The sequence below is a fragment of the Falco punctatus genome, assembly GCF_963210335.1.
Source record: "Falco punctatus genome assembly, chromosome: Z".
Classification (NCBI taxonomy): Eukaryota; Metazoa; Chordata; class Aves; order Falconiformes; family Falconidae; genus Falco; species Falco punctatus.
Window position 1 is genome coordinate 25,525,331 of NC_137586.1, and position 20,110 is coordinate 25,545,440.

Consider the following 20,110-nt stretch of genomic DNA (forward strand, 5'->3'; position numbering starts at 1 on the left):
CTGTCTTTGTGCTGCTTCAGAAGTGTTTTTCGTAACTGAAATGATGAAATTTAGCACAAATTTATGAGATGTGCAATGATTGAGACAAATAACAATATGGCGTTCCAGACCCACGTGGCTGCAACGTTAGTAATTTGATAGAAGAGAGGGCACCTGGTTTGCACAGACCTGAGCAGCCATGACCTCTGTCCTGTGTCAGAGCTGTGAGAGGTCCCAGTGGGCTGGTGCCAAGGGGCTTCTCTTCCCCATGCATGAGAGCTGCGCTTGCTCAGGGTCAGACCCCCTCAGCTGTGTGTATGTGCCGCTGCTTCGTCTTTCCACCCACTGTATGGGAATGACTTGTCCATAGGGCACTGGTGGCTCACATGCTTTCCCTGCCCCCGCAGCTGCACTACCATGGGGCTTGCAGGTGGGTGCTCCAGGGCACCATGCAACTAGACAAGACATTCAGTTTGCACTTGCTGGTTTAAGTTTGTTACAGCCCATGTCACCTTGACATCAGTCTTGCTAGTTCATGCTTCTGTCTTAATTTTCACAGTGAAAAGGCCTATAATGTGGGACAGGAGTAAGGTAGTACTGCTCCATCCATTAAGCAGTATTGTGGATGGGTTTCTGTATAAGACCATTTAATGGGGACTGTGTCCTTGAGCAACTCATGTAGTCTAAATCAGGGAGTACTTGAACTTAAGTAAACCTTTGAGAAGCCGTTTTCAGTAGGTAGCACATTTCTGAATGATGGAAGCCATAACTCACCTGAGCAAGTGTATCACATCTGTTGTTCACTGACTGAATTTTATCCCTCTCCAAAAGTTTATGTCCTTCAGATGAATGACTGCAAAAATGGAGAAGTACCAGTACATACTTAGTTGTAGTAACAATTTGGGTTCTGGTTTTGCCTTAGTGGAATCTGTGAAGGGTCACAAGTTGTTTTTAAAACCCAGTAGACAAAAATAGCACATGACTACCAGCAGGAGGTTAGACTGCTTTGTGTTTGCAGACAACGCATTAACATGTTATGTATTTTCTCTGAAGGAAGTAGAAATTCGAAACAAAGACCTGGAAGGCCAGCTGTCTGATCTAGAGCAACGTCTGGAGAAAAGTCAGAATGAGCAAGAAGCTTTTCGCAATAACTTGAAGACACTTTTAGAAATTCTTGATGGAAAAATATTTGAACTAACAGAGTTGCGAGATAACTTGGCCAAGCTAATAGAATGCAGCTAAAGAAAATGGGATTTCAGTGCCGATCAACTTAAAGATGCACTGTCTCTCTTCATAGGACTGTGGTGGGCTGTGCATCAAAGTTGCACAAAATTAGAAAATGCTCCTCTTTGAGAGGGCTTGTTTTAAATTTGAGTCATATTCAATGTAAAATTTAGAACTCAGCTTGTAGCTAGTTGAAGAAAAAAATGACAAACAAAAAAACTTGAATTACAAATTACCTCCTTGCACATTATTGGCCACATATAACTTAAAAGATATTAACAGTAATTGAATGCAATCCTGTCCTAATTGTCAGTAATGGAAGAATTAGCAGTGTCCCAGGTCACATCCCCTTTTTGTGATAGACACAACATAGGTTATCTGCTGTTTTGTTTATTTAAGATATTTAATTGCAGTGTTTTGTGCAAGAACTTTGTGATGACAGCCCTGTATTTTGTTGTTCTTAATAATTTCTCAGGATACTTTGCACTGTGGAGAAGCAGTGCCATTACCAATTTATTCTTGCCAGGAGTGAGAGAGAGTTGCATCTTTAGTTGAAACAAAGTTACTATAACTGCTTGTATAAAGTTCTTCCTTTTGGGTTGGTTTGTTTTTTTTTTTTTTTTTGTTGGTTGGTTGGTTGTTTTTTGGGTTTTTATATATATGTATATACTGGAAGATGCCGTATTTCTTTATGGAGCTTACTCTGGTGTTCTACAGTATTGTCCAATGTAAGGTTTACTTTTTCATATGAATTCCATGTAATTGCAGTGAGATACTATCTTCCACTTAACTATATTTTAAAGCCAACTAATGATGGAAGGTGAGTCCCCCGGGGAAAAAAAAAAGGCAAAAAATGCCTGAGAATTTTAAATGTAAAATTTGACATGCACAGACAGCAAGGAATAGCCAGTTGTTTCCTGGCCTTGATACATATATAGAATATATATGTTCAATTAACTGTTAACCTGTTCTGCAGGAGACTTTTTCAGATAGTCACATGAATTTCAGGTTTTGTGAACAATGGCTTATGTGGAGCACTGTTTTACTACAGACTGCGTTAAGGGCATAGAGCTATTGCAAGGGATTACTCATACACTGAACTTGTCCAGCCAAGAATGCTGTTTCTAGAAGTTTTGTCGTCACAGCAAATTGAAATGGAGACATGTTTACTCTTTTGTCTTCATATCACATCTTTATTGAAACTACAGCAGGCAATATTCTGAACTGTTAACTAAATGTTTAAAACAGGAAACTGAATTCAATTATCCTCAGTGAGCAGGTTTTAAAGTTGTTTTGATGTAATTTTAACAGACTTTTGGCAAACACACATTTCTTTATATAATAGATTTATTTAAAAAAACCCAACCTCTTTGAAAGGTAAGCCAAGCATCGTGTGTCTTGCATCAAAGTACATTCTTGCCATAAATTGCTTGTAATGTTGAAGAGGGCTTTTTTAAAATGTATGAATGAGTGTCAGACTTCAGAGTCAAAAGATGCACGGACCTTTGTTTGCTCCCCAGATTTATTTGAATGTTAAACATTAAATCTAGCTGCTTATTAAATTTGTACAACACAATTTTCTCCACTTAGAGACTGCTATTCAAAAGTAGAAAAGATAAGTTTGTTTTCATGTGTGTACTGTGTGTATATACCATATAATACACACAGGTTCTCCTTTATTTAGAAATACATGCTTTATTTTAAAATACCGGGTTTTTTTCTTTACCAGTGATGTATCAGGTCTCCCCTGACTAGTCAGGAGAATGGTTTAGGTCAAATGCTAAACCATCATGTATTATACAGTATATAATGTAGACAATGTTTAAGTTTTTCGCATATTTTTAGGTATTTTCTCACTTTATTTATTTATTAAAGGGGCCGGGGGGGGGGGGGGGGGGGGAGCCTGGTTCAGCGTGCTACTGGTTGAAAACTTTGTGGTGAGCTCCATGTTTTCCATTCAGTGGATTTTAGATGGTGGTGTGTATATCTTCATCAGGTCCAGATGAGCAAATACGACCTGTTTTTAATTTTCCTGGGGATGTTTGGGCCTGATTCTCCTGTCACTTGAGCTGCTGTAAACCAGATGTGTCCTTGATGTAATGTCAGTGACATTCAGTTAGGATAACATCTGTGGAAGTGCAGGGAGAATCTGCCCTCTTAATGCTCAATGGACATAATAAGGATGAAGAAAGAATAAAACCACATAAAACTGATGATGGAATAAATGTAATATTATTTTTAATGATATTATTATTATTGACATTTTTAAAGATATGATGTCATTTACATGTGGGAAAATAGTGGACCGAAATACTTCCACTTAAATTTTGTGAATATGTGTGGTACATGAGTATTTCTATGTATACGTACACACACATATGTATATACAGAACATGGAAAAATTTAGATGTGCACATTTTTAATATTTTCCTATTGAAATTAAATTTAACATTGGAAATTGATATTTGAGAATTTCTTTTCTCATAGAGTAGATATGCTTCATTTCTTTTTTTTAAAATACAATTACTGAGGGCTGCACCTTTGAATTCCCAAATAGTTGCCAAACATAAATATGGGATAAGGTGGATATACGTGCACATATAAATAAAATTATATTGCTAAGACTATTTTTACTGTTTATGTACAGTAGATGAGTGTTTTGAAATTGTGACCTAAAGTTCACACTTTGGTTGCTATACCTACTGTAGCCCCTCCACTTGTGTTTTCAGATAAAAGTTTGCCGTTTTCAGACATTACTTTCCCAAAGACAGATATTATATATTGTATCTATCTTTGATGAAACCATGGGGATATCTATACGAGAAAACAGTGTTGAGTAGTATAGCCTGAAAACATGACAGTGAACTTGCACTGGAGGGGAAAGCAGTCACATCATGTATAACTTGTTATATGGCAACAACAGTGTTGTAAAAAAAAGGCAAAAAGAATTACCAAAAACTTAACAGAAATAAGCCCTGCCAAAAAACAGAAAACAAAACAAAACAAAAAATTAAAAAAAAAAAAAAAAAAGAAAAAAAAGAAAAAAAAGGAAAAAAGAAAATCAAAAGTACAGGGTGTTTATTTTGAAATACAATTGCTGTTCTCTGGAGAATGTACTTTTTCTTTCTTTCCTTAAACGTTTTCAAGTATGTGCAAGTGAGAGCAGCAGCTACCTTAATCTTTCAGGTGCTACTGGATTTTGCATTAGCGTGTTATGTTGTGAAATCCTGACTTTGACATAAATGATTTTTGTAAGTATATCCCGGTCTGGATAGTTAGTTTTTGGAGTGTCTTGTTCATAATCCATATGCCTCAATGATCCAGAAATTGCATTTTTCTATGTGGACGAAGTAAAACCTGTGAATTAATCTGTCTGTTACAGCCTGGGATTTGCTTTTCCTGGCTAGTATGTCCAGGAAAGAGGAGAAGAAAATGAACTGATAATGCAGAAATGCTGTTATAAGGTCTCTAAAAAATACATTTTCAGGTAAAATATAAATAAATAAAGGGCTAAACCAGATGTAACACAAATTAGTATCATTTAATGCTATTGGTGGCATTCCCAGGATAATTCCTTTAAAGAAGACCCTGCAAGAATGAACAATACGTCCATTAAAGATGAATATTTTGGGATGTGTCTATTCAGTTGTCAGTTGTGAAAAGTTTCTGATTTCTGCTCGTTTTTCTACCAGTTAGGGATTGGCTTCAGGTTCACCTTCAATAAGAGGCTAAACCTCAGTTCATTCTGTCATCTTTCATATTCTGTACTGAAGTGACTACTGAACAGCACTCTGTGAACACCACATTCAAAAGTCAAAATCAAAACCTTTTTCAGAAGTACTGCATGGAGAGTGGAATGAAAGCTGTGCAGACCTCAATTCTCTGTAGAACTGTGGGTTTCAGTAAAAGCAGTTAATTTGGTTGGTTGCAGAAATCTTGGATCTTGAGGCCAATAATAAATCTGACTGGAGATTAGGTCTGGATGTCGAAAGAGGGATTACAAAATAGGACCTTCAAGAAACTTCACCCAAATGCATGTAGTTCAGTCTCGGTAACTGGACATGCCAGTTATACACAGCTATACACTGATGTTTTTCAGGAAATGGACCTGACTCTGCAAAGCAATGTTCAAGTTGTCTTGTTTACAATTTTTGAGTAATGCTGCATGTGTGCACTACCTCTGGAATGGTGCTAAGCAGAGAACATATCACAGAATAACAGATACTTTTTTTAAATCTCTGGTTTTGCTTGGTAGCATTAGTTCATTGGCTTACTCCACTTACTTCAGACAAGTAGGATTAATTTTTCCCATTATGGTGAATGTTTGAGAACAGCGAACAGAGTTTTGTGTTAGATCCTGGAGTCAGTTCAGCTCATGTCCAGTCTTCTGGCCGTGCAACATAGGCAGAAAGCAGATGCAAGTGTTTATATCACAATACCTCTAGATAACTATAGATAGAAGTGGGTTTTCACACCATACGGGGTCTTGTAGCTTGCCCACTGCAACCTCTCAGGGACCTGTAGCTGCTAGGACTGCCTGTGCATTGCTGGCAGCTCATCCTAGAACCAAAGACACACTAGCGGGATTTATACCCACTTTCTCCCTCACTGGTCTTCTAAAGCAAATCTCAGCTTCAACAATACATCTGCCAGTGTGTGTCATTTCCAGATACAGGCACGGGAAGGAGGAGTAACCATCAAAGATAGTTTAGATTTGGGACAGAGGAGGGAAATGCAGAGTCATCAAAAAAGTTTGCTTACATGGTAGCTGTAAAATAGGTGAGAATGGTTTGCCTGGCAAAGGACAGGCCACCTCAACTGCACAGCAGGTGACAAAACGTTTGTTAGAAAGGCTCTCACTTTCCTTAGGTGTTCACGTCATGCTAATATTGAGCACACCTAGCTTGCCCCAGAACACTGCTCTGATTGCTATGGGCTGCCAGGGTCAGCACTGTGACTGCCAGCTCAATCACGTGTGTTTTATGGACACAGCTGAAGTTGAGTGTCTGCAAACCTCATGTCCCTTCAGTCTTCTATCTTCACAAAGCTGGCGATTTGGTATCAGTATCAGTCACTGGTAGTAGCTGATGACACTCCTTATTTTTTCCTGCCAGCAATTCCTATCGCTTGTGGTGTTTGTGTAACAAAGTTCTGAGCTGGGTTTTGGGGGTTTTGTTTCTTTTCTTTTAACTATGAAGCAGTTTCAGACCTTGTCCATCCCTGCTGTGGGGATTCTCGTCTGGTCTCAGCCGAGTCTCATCCCACTGCATGGATCCAGCAGTGTCGGCCACTTTTACTTCCACTAGATTGAGAATAGCAATCTAGAAGTTTTCTTGGAAGACAACTTGCATTTCTGTCACTGTGGTAATTCTTGAAGAGGAAGAATTTTTTTCCGAGTAGATCAAGAAGGAGGAAGAGTCCAGGACCTTCACAAACAATACGTGCATCCAGGTGCTAAGGGGAGAGGAAGAGCTACAGTGACAAGGTATGTTTATTTGGTTTTATGCATTTCTCCCTCTTGAGTTAAGTAAGGTCATGCAGGTACTTGCAAAGCTTAAGGTTTTTCAGAGAGGGAACATTTGAAATTCTCTGAGTCTGGATTGTGTTCTGTTAAATGATGACAGGAATTTTCTCTGAACAAAACAAAAGAAATGGGAAGCGAAATGGTCGTGACCTCCCTGCAAGAGAGACATCACAGCCCTTACCTGTGGACAGAAATTTAAAAATTACATCTGCTTTCTCTACATCTGAATATACTGTTGTTGTTCTAATTCCAGTAGTGTTGTTTCTCAGGAATCTGCAGCAATGGGAACCAGAAATACATCAGTGAAAGACACAGCTCTCTCTTTGACTTAGTGAGAGGGGCCAGGATAGTAACGTGTGATTGAGTGACTCAAGTAGTATCTAGTGTGAGCATCCCGCCCCAGTCCCTACTGCTCAGCCCCGCTGCTACCCCCTGCTAGCTGTGTGGGAGCCCAAACATGGCTGCACTTGCTGCACTCGCTCCCAGAAGCAACCGTGCAGGGTCTGTTGTCCTTTGTTCAGAAGTGCTGGTTCGAACTGTAGGCCTGTCGTTACCAGTCGAGCCCTTTTGCTCCAGAGCATTCTGCACATTTGGAGATTTGCTTTCAGGGGGAGAAAACAGAGGGGAAATTCCATTCTGCAGATCTTAAAGAAACAGAGTAATGTGCTGGTTTGATATATGCATCTTTCCCCACCTCTTTGAAAGAGAAATTATGAAGGCTTTATTTGGGGTGATAATTGTTACCATTTGAACCTACAAGTCAAAACTTTTTTGTCCTGTATTTCTTCTATTTTGCCTTTTTTCTGTTTATGTTCTTTTCTCCTGCATAACATGGAGCAGCCAAGCACATGTTTGTGATAAAAGTAAGAAAGTCAGTTCCAATCTGCTTATGGAATGAGATGCATAAACATCCAGTGTCCTGCTCACTGGGCAGGCACATCAGCAACCCGAAGAGAACAACACACAAGAGATGTCCGTAGGGATGGGGTGCTGTCTGTTGTGCATGAACATCTCTTAGCCTCAGCAAAGAAGATGACAAAAGAGGCAATGAGGAAGCATTGGGAACGTTCTAACAAGTGTTACTGAAGCATGCTACAAAGGAAGTCTTTTGAACCAAAGCTGGCTAAACCAGAGAGCAATGCAAGCGTTTTCAGAAGACAGGAGTTTGTATGCTCTTTATTGATGATGACTGCATTGTAGAAATAGAAAATTCCTATAATGCATGTGTAACTCCTCAAGTCAAAACACAGTAATGTGTCAGCACTGGCAGGCTGTTTTCAGAAGATACTGAGCTGATTTTCCTGCTAAAACAAAGGGATCATGTACCAGCCAGCAAAAATTCCTGTCAAGCCAGAGGATTTCTTTTGTCAGCTATGACAGGAGACACATCTTCTGCAGGACTGGCAGGACTAGCAAGGTAGCAAACCATGCTATAGGCTCAAAGGTTTTTGAGGGAATTGTGGCACTTTGCCAGGGCTACAGAGTTGCCTGCATGTTTGGACATACCAAGAGTCCCCTGGTATGGTTCCTTGCTCATCTACAAGGCTCACTTACGCTGCAGTCTGTGAGGCCTTAATTCCTTTTCATTTTTATTTTTAGATACGTATGTACTTGTTACAGTTTCATTCCCACAATCTGGCCAGAGAGGAGGGTTTACTTACAGCACAGAAACATGCATTAACCAGCCATTGAGGCTGGTTTTACAGCTTGGGAGCAGCTACTAGGTGGCTGTGGAATTTCCATGATATTTTAAGTCTCTCTTTTGACATGCTGCAGCAGAAGTGAGAGCAGCTACTTGAGGCAGTTGTAAGCTGACCTCCATCACCCCTGTAAGCATAGCTCTGTGTCTTGCGTTGGATAAAAGCTGGGGCATAGCGACTTGGAAAATAGTTGGTGACAGCTGTGTGTCAAGGGATCAGGCCTTCATTGGCTGAAAGGTCTTCACAGATATAAATGAAGAAATTCTAATCTACAATTACTTCAGTGTATCAGAATATTTTTTTTTAAGGAAACCCCATGACTTACTGTTGCAATGAGATGTTGACAGGCTAACAGAAAACATCTTAGTGCCCTCTTGGGAAACAGCTAGGTTCCTACCACTGGGTGAACTCCAAAGGGAGCAGGAGCTAAATTTTGCGTTCAGTCACTTAACCAAACTGGTACGGACAGTACCACATGCTTTCTTATTCAGAAGCATCCCTGAAACCTTGAGTATCCACTAAGGACTGCAGCGGTTCCATGTATCTGGGCCTTGAATGGCAGGAAGACTTCAGAGCTGTTGGGCATCTGATGGCTGGGAGAAGACCCCATGCTTATGCCAGGTGGCTGACAGTACAGTCTTGACAGATGCTGGTTGGGACACAGAGTTTCTTTTTAAAGTTTCTTACTGCAAATTGAGATTAAAAGATGAAGACTTGAAGGTGGTTGGGTTTTTTTCTTCTGTGAAATGGAATTGACTTGGAACTGTAACTGCTTTTGAGTATCTAAATGTGTTTTAGATGTAGTATCTGTTAGTTTGTATGCAAATTAAGCAAAGCATGTCCTGGTAGGTAATGTGCCCCTCATGTTCTCCCTGAAAACATACCCTCAGTAGAGTTTTTTTATTTTTAAAACTTTTTTTTTTTTTAAGAAAAGTGACAATTTTTATTTTCTGAACAGAGGTTCACTCTATCAATCAAGCATCATTAACTAAGGCTGCCTTTGACTGAGGACGAGTTCTGCACTCCTCCCATTTTTCCCAGAATGGATTAAGTGGACATGCTCCAAGTGTCACTCACTAGTGTGCAGCTTTTCTTAATTCTGTTTGCTGGCCACAGGCAACCTCGCAGGGGCCACCAGGCTGACCCACCAAGTGCAGTTTAGTTTAAAGGTGAGTGGCAGAGCAAGGCAGGTTGAGGGATGATGGGACACACAAAACGCTGTTGCAGAATGAGTGGAAGTAATTTATTCCTACAGCGGCAGTGGACAGGAGTAGTAATGACCTTGTGTTTCAGCTTAGTTTGATACCAAGAGAAGCCTCCAACCTGCAGACACTGCAACGTATAGTCACTTGGGAGAGGCTGTGACCTTCCATGGGTATAAACCTTCAGGAAACTGTTATGGGAATGGCACAGGTATATATGTGCTGCAGCACAAAAGGAAAGGATGTGTAATTTTTTTTTGTATTACTACTTTTTATGTTTGAATGTCAATTCAAGACTTCTTTTTTTTTTTTAAACATATTAGAAACCAAGAGCAGTGTGCAATGGCTTCTTTGTCAAACTGTTTTTGCAGGACTCTGTCCACTCCAACAGTCATTTTACTCACAGCAAGTAGGGGCAGGGGGGAAGGCCATCATTTTATGATCCTTCATATGAAGTTGACTCAGAAAACATCTATTGTGTTGTTTAAACTGTGCAGTTAAATGCATGACAGTTTGAGCACGCATTGATGATTTTGTATGCTAAGAGCTCATTTACATTCCTACTGAAATTTAATGGGTCTCAAATGAAGTACTGAGGAAGAAGTATAGTTAATATAAATGTTATGTATGAATTGCATGATTCTTCAATTTTTCTTATTCCTGTGACTTTTAAACAGTAATATACAGTGGGAACATTATGCAAATTCTCAGGGAAGTTGTCTAAGATAAAACAATGGAGTAAACAGTGAATTTTGTTTGAAAGACCGTGAATGTGCTAGGCCTTATACAAGCAATATGGGGCATAGTGAGATGTTTCCAAGAGAAGTCCACCGTCTTCCATGGTGAGAAAGAATGAAAAGAAGGTAATACAAGTTATTTCTGTGGCACAAGCACCTCCGACGAACATCCCTCATACTGCACACAAATACAGTAGGAACAAAGGGGTAAGGCAATAGATACAGGGAGTGATCTTGGATGTAACTTTTGTTTTGTTTTGGATTTTTCCCAGAGCTTTGGCTGATGAACGAGGACAGATTGAGCTCAAGCACTAATGCAGGGGTCCTCAAACTATGTCCCGCGGGCTGGATACGGCCCCCCAGGGTCCTCAATCCGGCCCCCGGTATTTACAGACACACCCCCCCCGGGGGTTGTGGGGGGGAACCAAGCAGCCGCAGATGACTGCCTGCCACTGCATCCGCGTGCCGGCCCCCTGGTTAAACAGTTTGAGGACCCCTGCGCTAATGCATACAGGCAGCAGCTGCTAACAGCACAGTTAAGAATTTCTGCCTGGTTTTACCCACCAGTCCCTCCTCTTGAGGCAACATTTCAAGGGAGCCTGGACAGTCAGCATGCTGTCATCACAGACAGCGGTGACAATCTGCGTAAGGTTTATAGAGAAAGTAAGAGAGACTGAGAATCACACATGCACAGGGGAGAGGGCAGGAAGACATCTCTGTGGGAACACGTCAGGACTGCAGTCCTGCGTGATGGAGAAGTGGACAGAAGGTTGCAGCACTTCTGTCAGAGAGGCAGGCCATATGGCAATGCTGCTATAGCTTCCTGGTAAAACATCAGATAGTTTTCTACCGTTGCACAGTTTGTGTCAGCAAAGCGATACTCATAACAGTTAAACGGCCAACATGTTTACATCTGAAGTTTACAAGAGGTTAATTTATCATTAGGTTTATTACATCCTTCCCTCCCTCCCTAAAAGGTAGAAACACAGTGGCAAAACTAGACCTAGACAAGTGATCTGTGACATAAGCATGTGATGGTGATGGCAGTGACACCACCACTTTTGGTGGTGGCAGTGGTTTGGTGGCTCAAGAGATACGGCAGAAGTCCAGGATTTGTGTAAGCTCGCTCCTACAGCAGGGAAAATAAAGCCTGTAAAATGGGTTTCTCTCTACACTGGGAAGCAGCAGTTAGAATTGCTGAGAAAAGGAACAGTTCATTGGTTTTGGAAAAAATGAACAGGAAAACTCACTTTCCATTTTTACTTCTCTCCCTTCTCCCCATCCCCTCTACTAAGTATTAAGCAGTGTAACAGAAATTAACCCTACATATACCAATGGTTTCTGTGAGGAAAGAGGTGGTGTTTTATTTCTACAAACTTGAGAAGGACTGTGGCCCAGTGAATATTTACAATGTACCTTTCATTTACATCTGACATGTAATAAACATGAAAAAAATAAATGATGGATCTACCCATCTCCCATCTTCTATGTGTTGTACAAACATTTAGGCCTTACTCCAAGTAGCACACCACTGCCTTCCAAGCGTGCCTACAGATAGTATTCACTAATTTGCAATTCCGATGCATGTATTAAATATACTTCCAACCTGCAGGAATACCCGTAAGAGTCATAAAAAATGGGCTACTTATCTACTGATGCCAATGACAAAGTAGACACCAGGTGATGGTAGCAAATACTCCGAAACAGAAGTTTGTCGTGCAGAGCAGAACATATGAAGGCACCTGTACCAGGGTCACATACACCACCAAGGGCACAGTGAGAGCATTAGGAACAGAGCTCAGCTACCAATACAACCCTCCTTCATAACAACCGGCAGTGATAACCAAAAATTGCTTATTTCAAAACACATTTCCTAATTGTTCTACATGTTCTGCCGCAACCCAAAATTAACAGCATACGGCTATAGGAAAAAAAAAAACCACAAAAAAAAACCCCAAAGAACCAAACAGTGGCAACTGTAGTCTGGGACATGATCAGTCATGTATTCTGGGATATTTCTCCTGCCCCGGATAAAAAATGGTTAAACTCTTCGAACAGTCATAATGGTACATCTAAAGTATCCGAGTTCTTCATATAATCTAGTTTGGTTTTGGAATAGTATATTGTACATATATACCAAAAAATCCAGTAACAGAGAAGTCACATGTTTTTGATTTGAGCTTTTCTATTACCATTACCTTCTAAGTGATTGCAGGTTGAGGCTCGCTCTCTCCACGTAACAGCACTGCCACTAGCTAGCTCTGAAAGGGTAGAAGAGCACAATAAGGGAGCTAAGCTCTAAAGTATTTCCATGTTTAAACTTTTTACCTTTTCCATAGTGTTTTTGTCTTTTGATTAAGAGACAAAAATGTGTGTGATTTGTATTTAAGCAGAACTATTCTGCATTCTTTAAGAGCAAGATTCTTCTACAATACTCAAATTGTTTATGTGACTTTGTTTACAAAGGCGTTACCTAAATATAATTATTTCCTGCTGCAACATAGTGAGGCACACTCATCTGCCATTAAGCAATGACAGGCAGCTTAAGGAGTTAAAGAGTAACAGCGGAAAACTAACTGAGCTAGGTATGATTTTTTGAGGGGCAGGGCAGGGGGCAGGACATGGACATGACTAAACTCTACTAAAAATTTTTGGGTTTTTTTAATATTGGTACATATTCAAAGTTAAAACCAGACAGTAGTCAAATAAATATCCTTTAATAAAGAAAAAAAAAGGAATCATTGTAAAGCACCAAAACTGTGAGTATGACATTACATTGCATGTACAAGAAGGTGAGTGCAGTACTTTGTGTACAGGTTTAAATTTCTGAGTTATGATAATAAAAACCCATGAAATACACAGCAATAAACTTGCATTGCAAAAAAGCTGTACTAAAGAAAAAAGACCAAAAAGCAGACAGTTAGAACTTTCTTTAGTTTTCAGGTATTGCTAGAAATGTTTAATTTTTGATCTTTTTTTTTTTTTAAACATACTTGTTGCTTAATACTTTATAACATTGAGCATTTTTAGGCATAGTAGATTTGCAGTCATTTACAATAAAATATGCATTTAATGTGTCCTTTTGAATATGATGGATTTAAAAAACTTTCTTAAAGCCAAGCACAATGTGCTAGTAGTGTTTGAGTCTACCAATAATATTGCACAAAGCTAGTGAATGGCAAATTCGTTTTCTTTTGATTATTTTGTATTTATTCTCCAGGCTTTAACAAAGAAGTTAGTTTAGTGAAACTTCACTGACTTATTCATGCAGGACAACTCATATTTCTTAATATAAGCCATTTGTACTTCTTAAGTTTTCATCTTATGATGATGTATTTGTATATTTAAGATGGAATTAAAAACATAGAACAACAATAACAACACACTGGGAGATGCTAAGTAAATATCCCCAATCTCCAACATCTATTTCCTAAAAATAAAAAATGTTTCTAAATCTGAAAATCTAGGCAGCCTATGGCAAACTAATTACCAAATAGGTGACATCTCTGCAGAGTCTGAATGACACTCAGCAACACAGGCATCATCCTTTTCACTTGTTCCAAACGGATACAATACTGGCTAAGAGATACCAGCTTTAAATAAATCTCTACATTAATATTAGAAACTCAGCAGAGTAAAATTCATTGCTTGGTCATGTTCCATATTAGAGGTACATCAGAACATTCACATCTGAGAATGGAAAGACAACCTCTTCTGTCAAAATCTGAAGCTGTGGGCTACAGAATACAGACAACCTGAATCACAAAAATTCATAAATGTCAGGTTGGAGATTCACCACAGTCAGAGCTGGGAGTTTTGGATCAATATTCAAACTGAATGGGAAGTGCAAAGAACTGTATATACAACAGCCCCTCCCAAAAATATACTGGCATGCCCACTCACCCTTGACACTCCTAAAAATTCCAAGTATTTATGTATTAGGCAGCAATTAAATATAAATTCATTTTATAGGAAAAATTTAAGTTACAGTATATTTCTAGGTTAAAAATAGCCATTTCTACACTTCTTACAGCATTGGTAGCAGTATGTCAATGTGCTTATTACACCAAAGAGTAATTTGCGGTCAAGTTTAGAATGACCTGCTGTGTGCCAGCTCCAGCAGCACTGATATTATGCAGCGCACTCTCCCAGTAAGGTGCTTCTGTTAACTCCTCTTTGCAAGAAGCTTTGCTCATTCTTAACATTAATTCTGTAGTGCTAAACATAACATATTGTCCGTGCTTATGGAATCATTACCAGAAATATATCCAGGTAATTTAATTACATAAGCATTACAATGAAAATAAAGTCTTGTTACACAAGTGAGCAAACCTGATTTACAAATTACACTCTTGAAATTCAGTGCAACAAATGGAATAAGGGTAATTTTGACCAACAGAAGTTTCTGCCTCCTCTTCTCAATAAGCTGCATCTTAACAATGCACCTGTCATTACTTTAATATTAAACATTACAGAATATATAGTGCTTATACTCAAAATGATTCTTTACAAATAATGTAGTGAAGTTATGTTGAATTCTAACCCTGAAGCAGCCACAAAAGAACATAATACATAATCATCCTAATTTATTTTACAGGTGTCTGGTGTAAGATGCAGACTGTCAGATTTTTTTTTTTTTTTAAACCTTAGAAGTGATGTTTAAGAAAAACAAAAAAGCCTTCATTTATCCTAGACAGGTAACAACTAACACTATAAAACCACAGTAAAGTGAATAAAATAAAACTACTGGTAATTTTAAAAGAATCTGGAACCTCTGTGAATGATAGCATGAGATGCATGGTGATGCAAATTCCATTTCTGAGCAAAAGACTATTGCTGTTTACTTCACATTTTGGTTATTTTAGTAGAAGTAGGTGTTTCTTGTCCCCACTCATAGAAGATTTTTTTCAGTCCTCACATAAGCACTTGTACAGTAAAGATTATGCATTCCAACTCTTCACCTCACTGGATCAGTTACACTATACTAAAACAGTTTTAATTTGAACAAATAAAGAAGTTTCTAAAACTGGAAAAAGCCTGAAAGCTGACAAACTGCCTAAGATAAATGACTAGCAACAGAATAATGCAGCCACAACAAATGAAGTCTAGCCTCAAATGAAAAATACCCAATAATGGGTAGAAACGTTTTTTATGGAGGCTCCCTTTCTTTGCATGTGTATGTGTTTTTTCTATAGTTATGCTTACTAAGATTTCTCAAGGACCAACACAATTAATACAGCTTTTCTCAGCTATGGAGGAACCGATCTCAGCAGGACTGTCAATAGTTTCTTTAAGTTTCTTGTGAATATACTTGAAACTTTGTCCATTTGCTGCTGCATCCATCCCACTGCAAAGTTGCACAGTACAGAGGATGGGAAGTTTTATCCATGAGCCTGTACACTACATACGCATAATATATCAAAGTGGAGATTTATGTGAAATTGTGACATCTAGTGACTCATGGAGGATTAAAATCCAGGATATTTTTTTTTTTTAGCATTATGTGGAAAAAACTGTTTACTTTCCACAATGAAGATGGCAGTTTTGAACTGCTATGCTCAGCACAACTGCCTTCTGTGTGCGCATAAAATACGAACTGCATTTCTATAAGCTAAACTACTACAGGAATCTAACACTTCAGCTAAACATAAAAGATGAAGGACAGTATTTTTTCTCACTCATGCACGTATTTTAAAAGGCAAAGGTAACAGATCACATGGCAAACAAAAATTGTAGTACAGTACAGCATGGAGCTATTTAGAGAAATCACAACACAGTAGTAAACTGGTAGACACAAATGTTGTGCAAGGGAACCACTGCACCTACACTTTAAAATTACACTATTTTTCCGCAGCTTGGAATTTTGCTAGTGTCCCACATGCACACTCTTTGGCTGCAGGCTCGAAAACAGGAAAAAATGGACACAGAAGTTGCTCAGTTACCACTGTTAGTTTAGCCCTAAGTTTCAGATGAACTGTATAATCTGAATCACCATTCTGCATCATAGTTCTGATTTGTGCTACAGCCAAAAAAAATTATTTGATTACCTCAGCTTTTAATGTGTGGTGTGACTGGAAGTACAGATGAACAGAGAAAAAAATACACCAGAGCTTACGGTATAGGCAACGTCAAATAAACTTTGAAATTGCTGTTATAACACAGTATTAAGACAGCCTGCAACCACACCATGTAACTCAGGGTTCAGAGAACCAGTTTAAGAAAAAAACATCGTATGGTTTTAGGTCCTTGGAAAGCCAGTATCAAGCGTTTCATAGAGCTGATCTCAGGACAGAAAAATACAGACCTGACAACTAATGCAGCAAAATCAATACAACTCTACAGTAATGCTGCTCACAGGTGCTTTGAAAATGGACGTTCACTAACTTCATAAGGCAACAAGGTTAAGAAAATGCCTGTTGATATCAAGGGTGGAATGACATCCTTTCAAGATGTTTGACAGAGCTTTAAATTCAAGACTGCCACAGCAAAACAACAGAAGGGTCCAAGAGCTGAGGTTCCTTTAGGTTACATAGCCTACTGCTAAGGTAAGATCTCCTGTTGCTCACTATATAGGTAAATGGCAAGATGTTAATTTTTCTCTGAAATCTCCTGTTATAAATGTTAATGCAGTACATGTTTCATGAAATGACAGCAGCAATGCATAACTCCACTTAAAAGTATCTGCATAGTAGTTTGTCTGTCACGCGACTAACAGTGAATGGACCACACTGCACAAGGGACAGGGACTACATTTCTGAAACACAGTGTAAGCCATGACAGTAAAAATAAAATGCTAGTGACAATTCTATTTTCTTTAAATTGTAATGGGCTGACTTTAATATCTCATGGAGTTTCTAGACGGTACAAAGCTACTTGTATCTCTGTACTGACAGACCTCTTAGGACTGTGGTATCATAAGAGTAGCTGCCTGCAGCCATTAGTCATGAAATTTAGGATTACTTCTAAGTATTCACTGCAGAGGAGGTTGTAACATTCCCTAAACAAAAAAACAAACCAAAAAAGGATCAAAAGGGAACTTTTTTTTCAGCCAATAAGGTTCTGGGTATGAAATACAAACATTTTTGCAGCCATTAAAGGGAATAAAGAAAACCAGCAAGAGAAGCATGATTTTCACAACTGAATTATCAGTATAAGTGCTTTGATCTTTTTTAAAGAAGGCTGCTTAGACTAATCAAAAGTAACTTTAAACCAAAAGACAAAAATAATTTTAAGTATGAAATTACAAAATATTGCTTCTTATAACAAATGATAAAAGTATAACTAACTTGGTTCAGCATAGCTAAATATTATTTTAAAAAAGCATGAAAATGTCTACTTCAAAAAGGTGTCAGACTATAAATGACCTAAAAAGGTGCTGGACTATGTCTTGCTAAATGTACCATTTTGGAAACACACACATTCTTTAATATGTACTGAATTCAACTCTTATTTCTCATTGTGCTGTGTGGTCACTTGTTACTTTTCATACTGACATACATTTCTTCAAACTAAGAAGAAAAAGTCTTAGTTGCATGTTACTGAATTTCAGCTACTGTAGTGCAACTAGGAATTCTGCTCTTTCTAGTATCACACTACTAACACAGCAAGCTTCTCTGCAAGGAGCTGTTTAGTTGGATTTTTAAGCAGATCATATATTCAGTGCAGTGAAGGGGACATTTCACAGCTGGTTTGATGTCTTGGCCAAATTCCAAAGACACTTTAACAGCAAGTATTCTCCTAATTCAAAATGCCCCCCTCACTTAACTGGCCACACATTACTAATGCAAATAGAAAAAGTGCTTAAGAATCAGGCATTCTTGATTATATAAAATGCACATCTAAACAACTTAGCTTAGTGTCCAAACAAGAATTTTTTTGAACAAATTAAAGATAATAATGACCCAAAAATTAACATTTCGGGCCATTTTTTTCCATATATACTGATTCATTTGCCAAAGAAAGACTATTCTTTGCCAAAGAAAGCCTCCTGTGGAATTGATGGTCATAACTGCTGGCTCTGAATTTTCAGAAATGAAGAGGAAAAGCAATCTTCAGCTGGGGTTTCTTTTCTCACATCAGTGGCTGTAAGTCACCTGTTTGGGAAGAAAGAAAAAGGAACATCTGAAAAGCTAAACAGCTGTACAAATACACTCTGTTCAACATACTAGACAATTCCAACATGCAATACTAAGCGGTGTCTTCAAAAGCCTTAATTCTCTTTGCACAGAATATGACCAGGTCTTTTTTTGCCTTCTGGTATTATTGGCAGTGAACACAGATTAGACTTTGAAGTGGCCCAAAATACTGGATTAGAAGAATATGGAGAGGAGAAACTTGCTGCTTCTCTGTTACTTTGCCCGTCTTTCCCAAGAATCTAGGTTTTGCATTACTTATAGTACTCTTAATGTACTATAGTGATTTATGTGTACCATTATGTACACACAGACAGGCTTGGGATACTTTTGATAACCAGTAACATTCCAATTTTTAATACAGAAACTACTGCATCTTTATACTGCTTATTCAGCTGTACTTCCAATACACAGAATGGCTCAACATTTTTGTATGTGGTTTAGTTCCCATAAGGAAGGAACTGCTCTTAAAAAAAGTTAGTGATAATTTTATGTATAAGTTAACTTATTAAAGCAGTTAATACAAGGGATGACCAGATCTCCTGTGTGAGTTAGTTACTACTGGTTTGTCTTTAAACTTCAATAACAAATGGAATAAATTCAGTGGACACTGTTAATACTCCTTTCACATACATTAAGACACTTTTTGGCACCTGATAAACCAAACATCATTATATCTTATTTAGCCTTCATTCCTAAGGCAAAAAAATGCATTACATTTTGCTTATAAGGATGTACACATATTAAGCATAGTTTGTAATGTGTGCCAATACACGTTTGTATAACTGTTTTCAATCTAAAATCCCTATGCAACCAATGTTCATATGTGCAGAACTTACAGTTAAAAATCAGCAGGTCAGTCTTAAAGCATGTTATTATACAGATGATCTTATAGTAAAAAAATACTATTCTGCAATTTCTACAACAGACTTTCATTAGATTTTACTCTTGTGTAATGAATTCTGGGTAACCAGTCTATATGTTAAAGCAAATGCACTCATATATGTGTAAAGTATTTATTCAGCTGAATTTCATGAGCACTTCTGTCTCAATATATGTTCTCCCAGATTATTTCACACACTTCCATAGCAGAAGCCCATTTTTGCTTTGAGCTGCTAGCTATTTTGTACAACCATTTTTCAATCAAACCTGTACTATCTGTTAAATAGTCTCATCTCATGAAAACAGGATTGTTTTCATAATAGAATAGGACATTGGTAAGAAAAAGCCTAGGTCCCAGATGTGTGAAGAACTCCAAGGAGCATGCGCTCAGAACTGATACAGCATCCTGCAAGTGATGTCATGGGACATCAGCATTTGAAAGGAGTACGTCCTTAAAATGGGAAGATGCCATAACTATAGGCTGGTAAAAAGGAGACAACCACCAGTGCACTACAGGTACTGCATGGCAGTGATTTTTGACCTGCTCTCTGAACTGCCTCTACGGGGCTGCAAAGGATAGCAGAGGAAAACGTGTATTTATATTGCATGGCAACATACATATAAGACTTCTAACAGGATGCACTTCCAATGGAAAATATTTAGGAGGTTCACCAACCAGATTAAAAAAAAAATATTCAAAGTCACTCTTGGAAAATGCCTTTTATATATA

General features: G+C 38.4%; 2 protein-coding genes across 5 annotated transcripts in view; one reads left to right on the top strand and one right to left on the bottom strand.

Moving 5' to 3' along the window:
- HOMER1 (homer scaffold protein 1) overlaps nucleotides 1-14,394 on the top strand; it is a 107,113-nt gene extending 92,719 nt beyond the window's left edge. For all 3 annotated transcript variants that reach the window (XM_080370882.1, XM_080370883.1, XM_080370884.1), the window contains exon 9: nucleotides 1,033-14,394. In XM_080370882.1, the coding sequence (XP_080227008.1) occupies nucleotides 1,033-1,221 (189 nt within the window). In that variant the 3' untranslated portion in view covers nucleotides 1,222-14,394. The remainder of the gene's footprint in view (nucleotides 1-1,032) is intronic.
- JMY (junction mediating and regulatory protein, p53 cofactor) overlaps nucleotides 13,068-20,110 on the bottom strand; it is a 76,756-nt gene continuing 69,713 nt past the window's right edge. For both annotated transcript variants that reach the window (XM_080370855.1, XM_080370854.1), the window contains one exon: nucleotides 13,068-18,459. The gene's annotated coding sequence lies outside the window, so the exon portion shown is untranslated. The remainder of the gene's footprint in view (nucleotides 18,460-20,110) is intronic.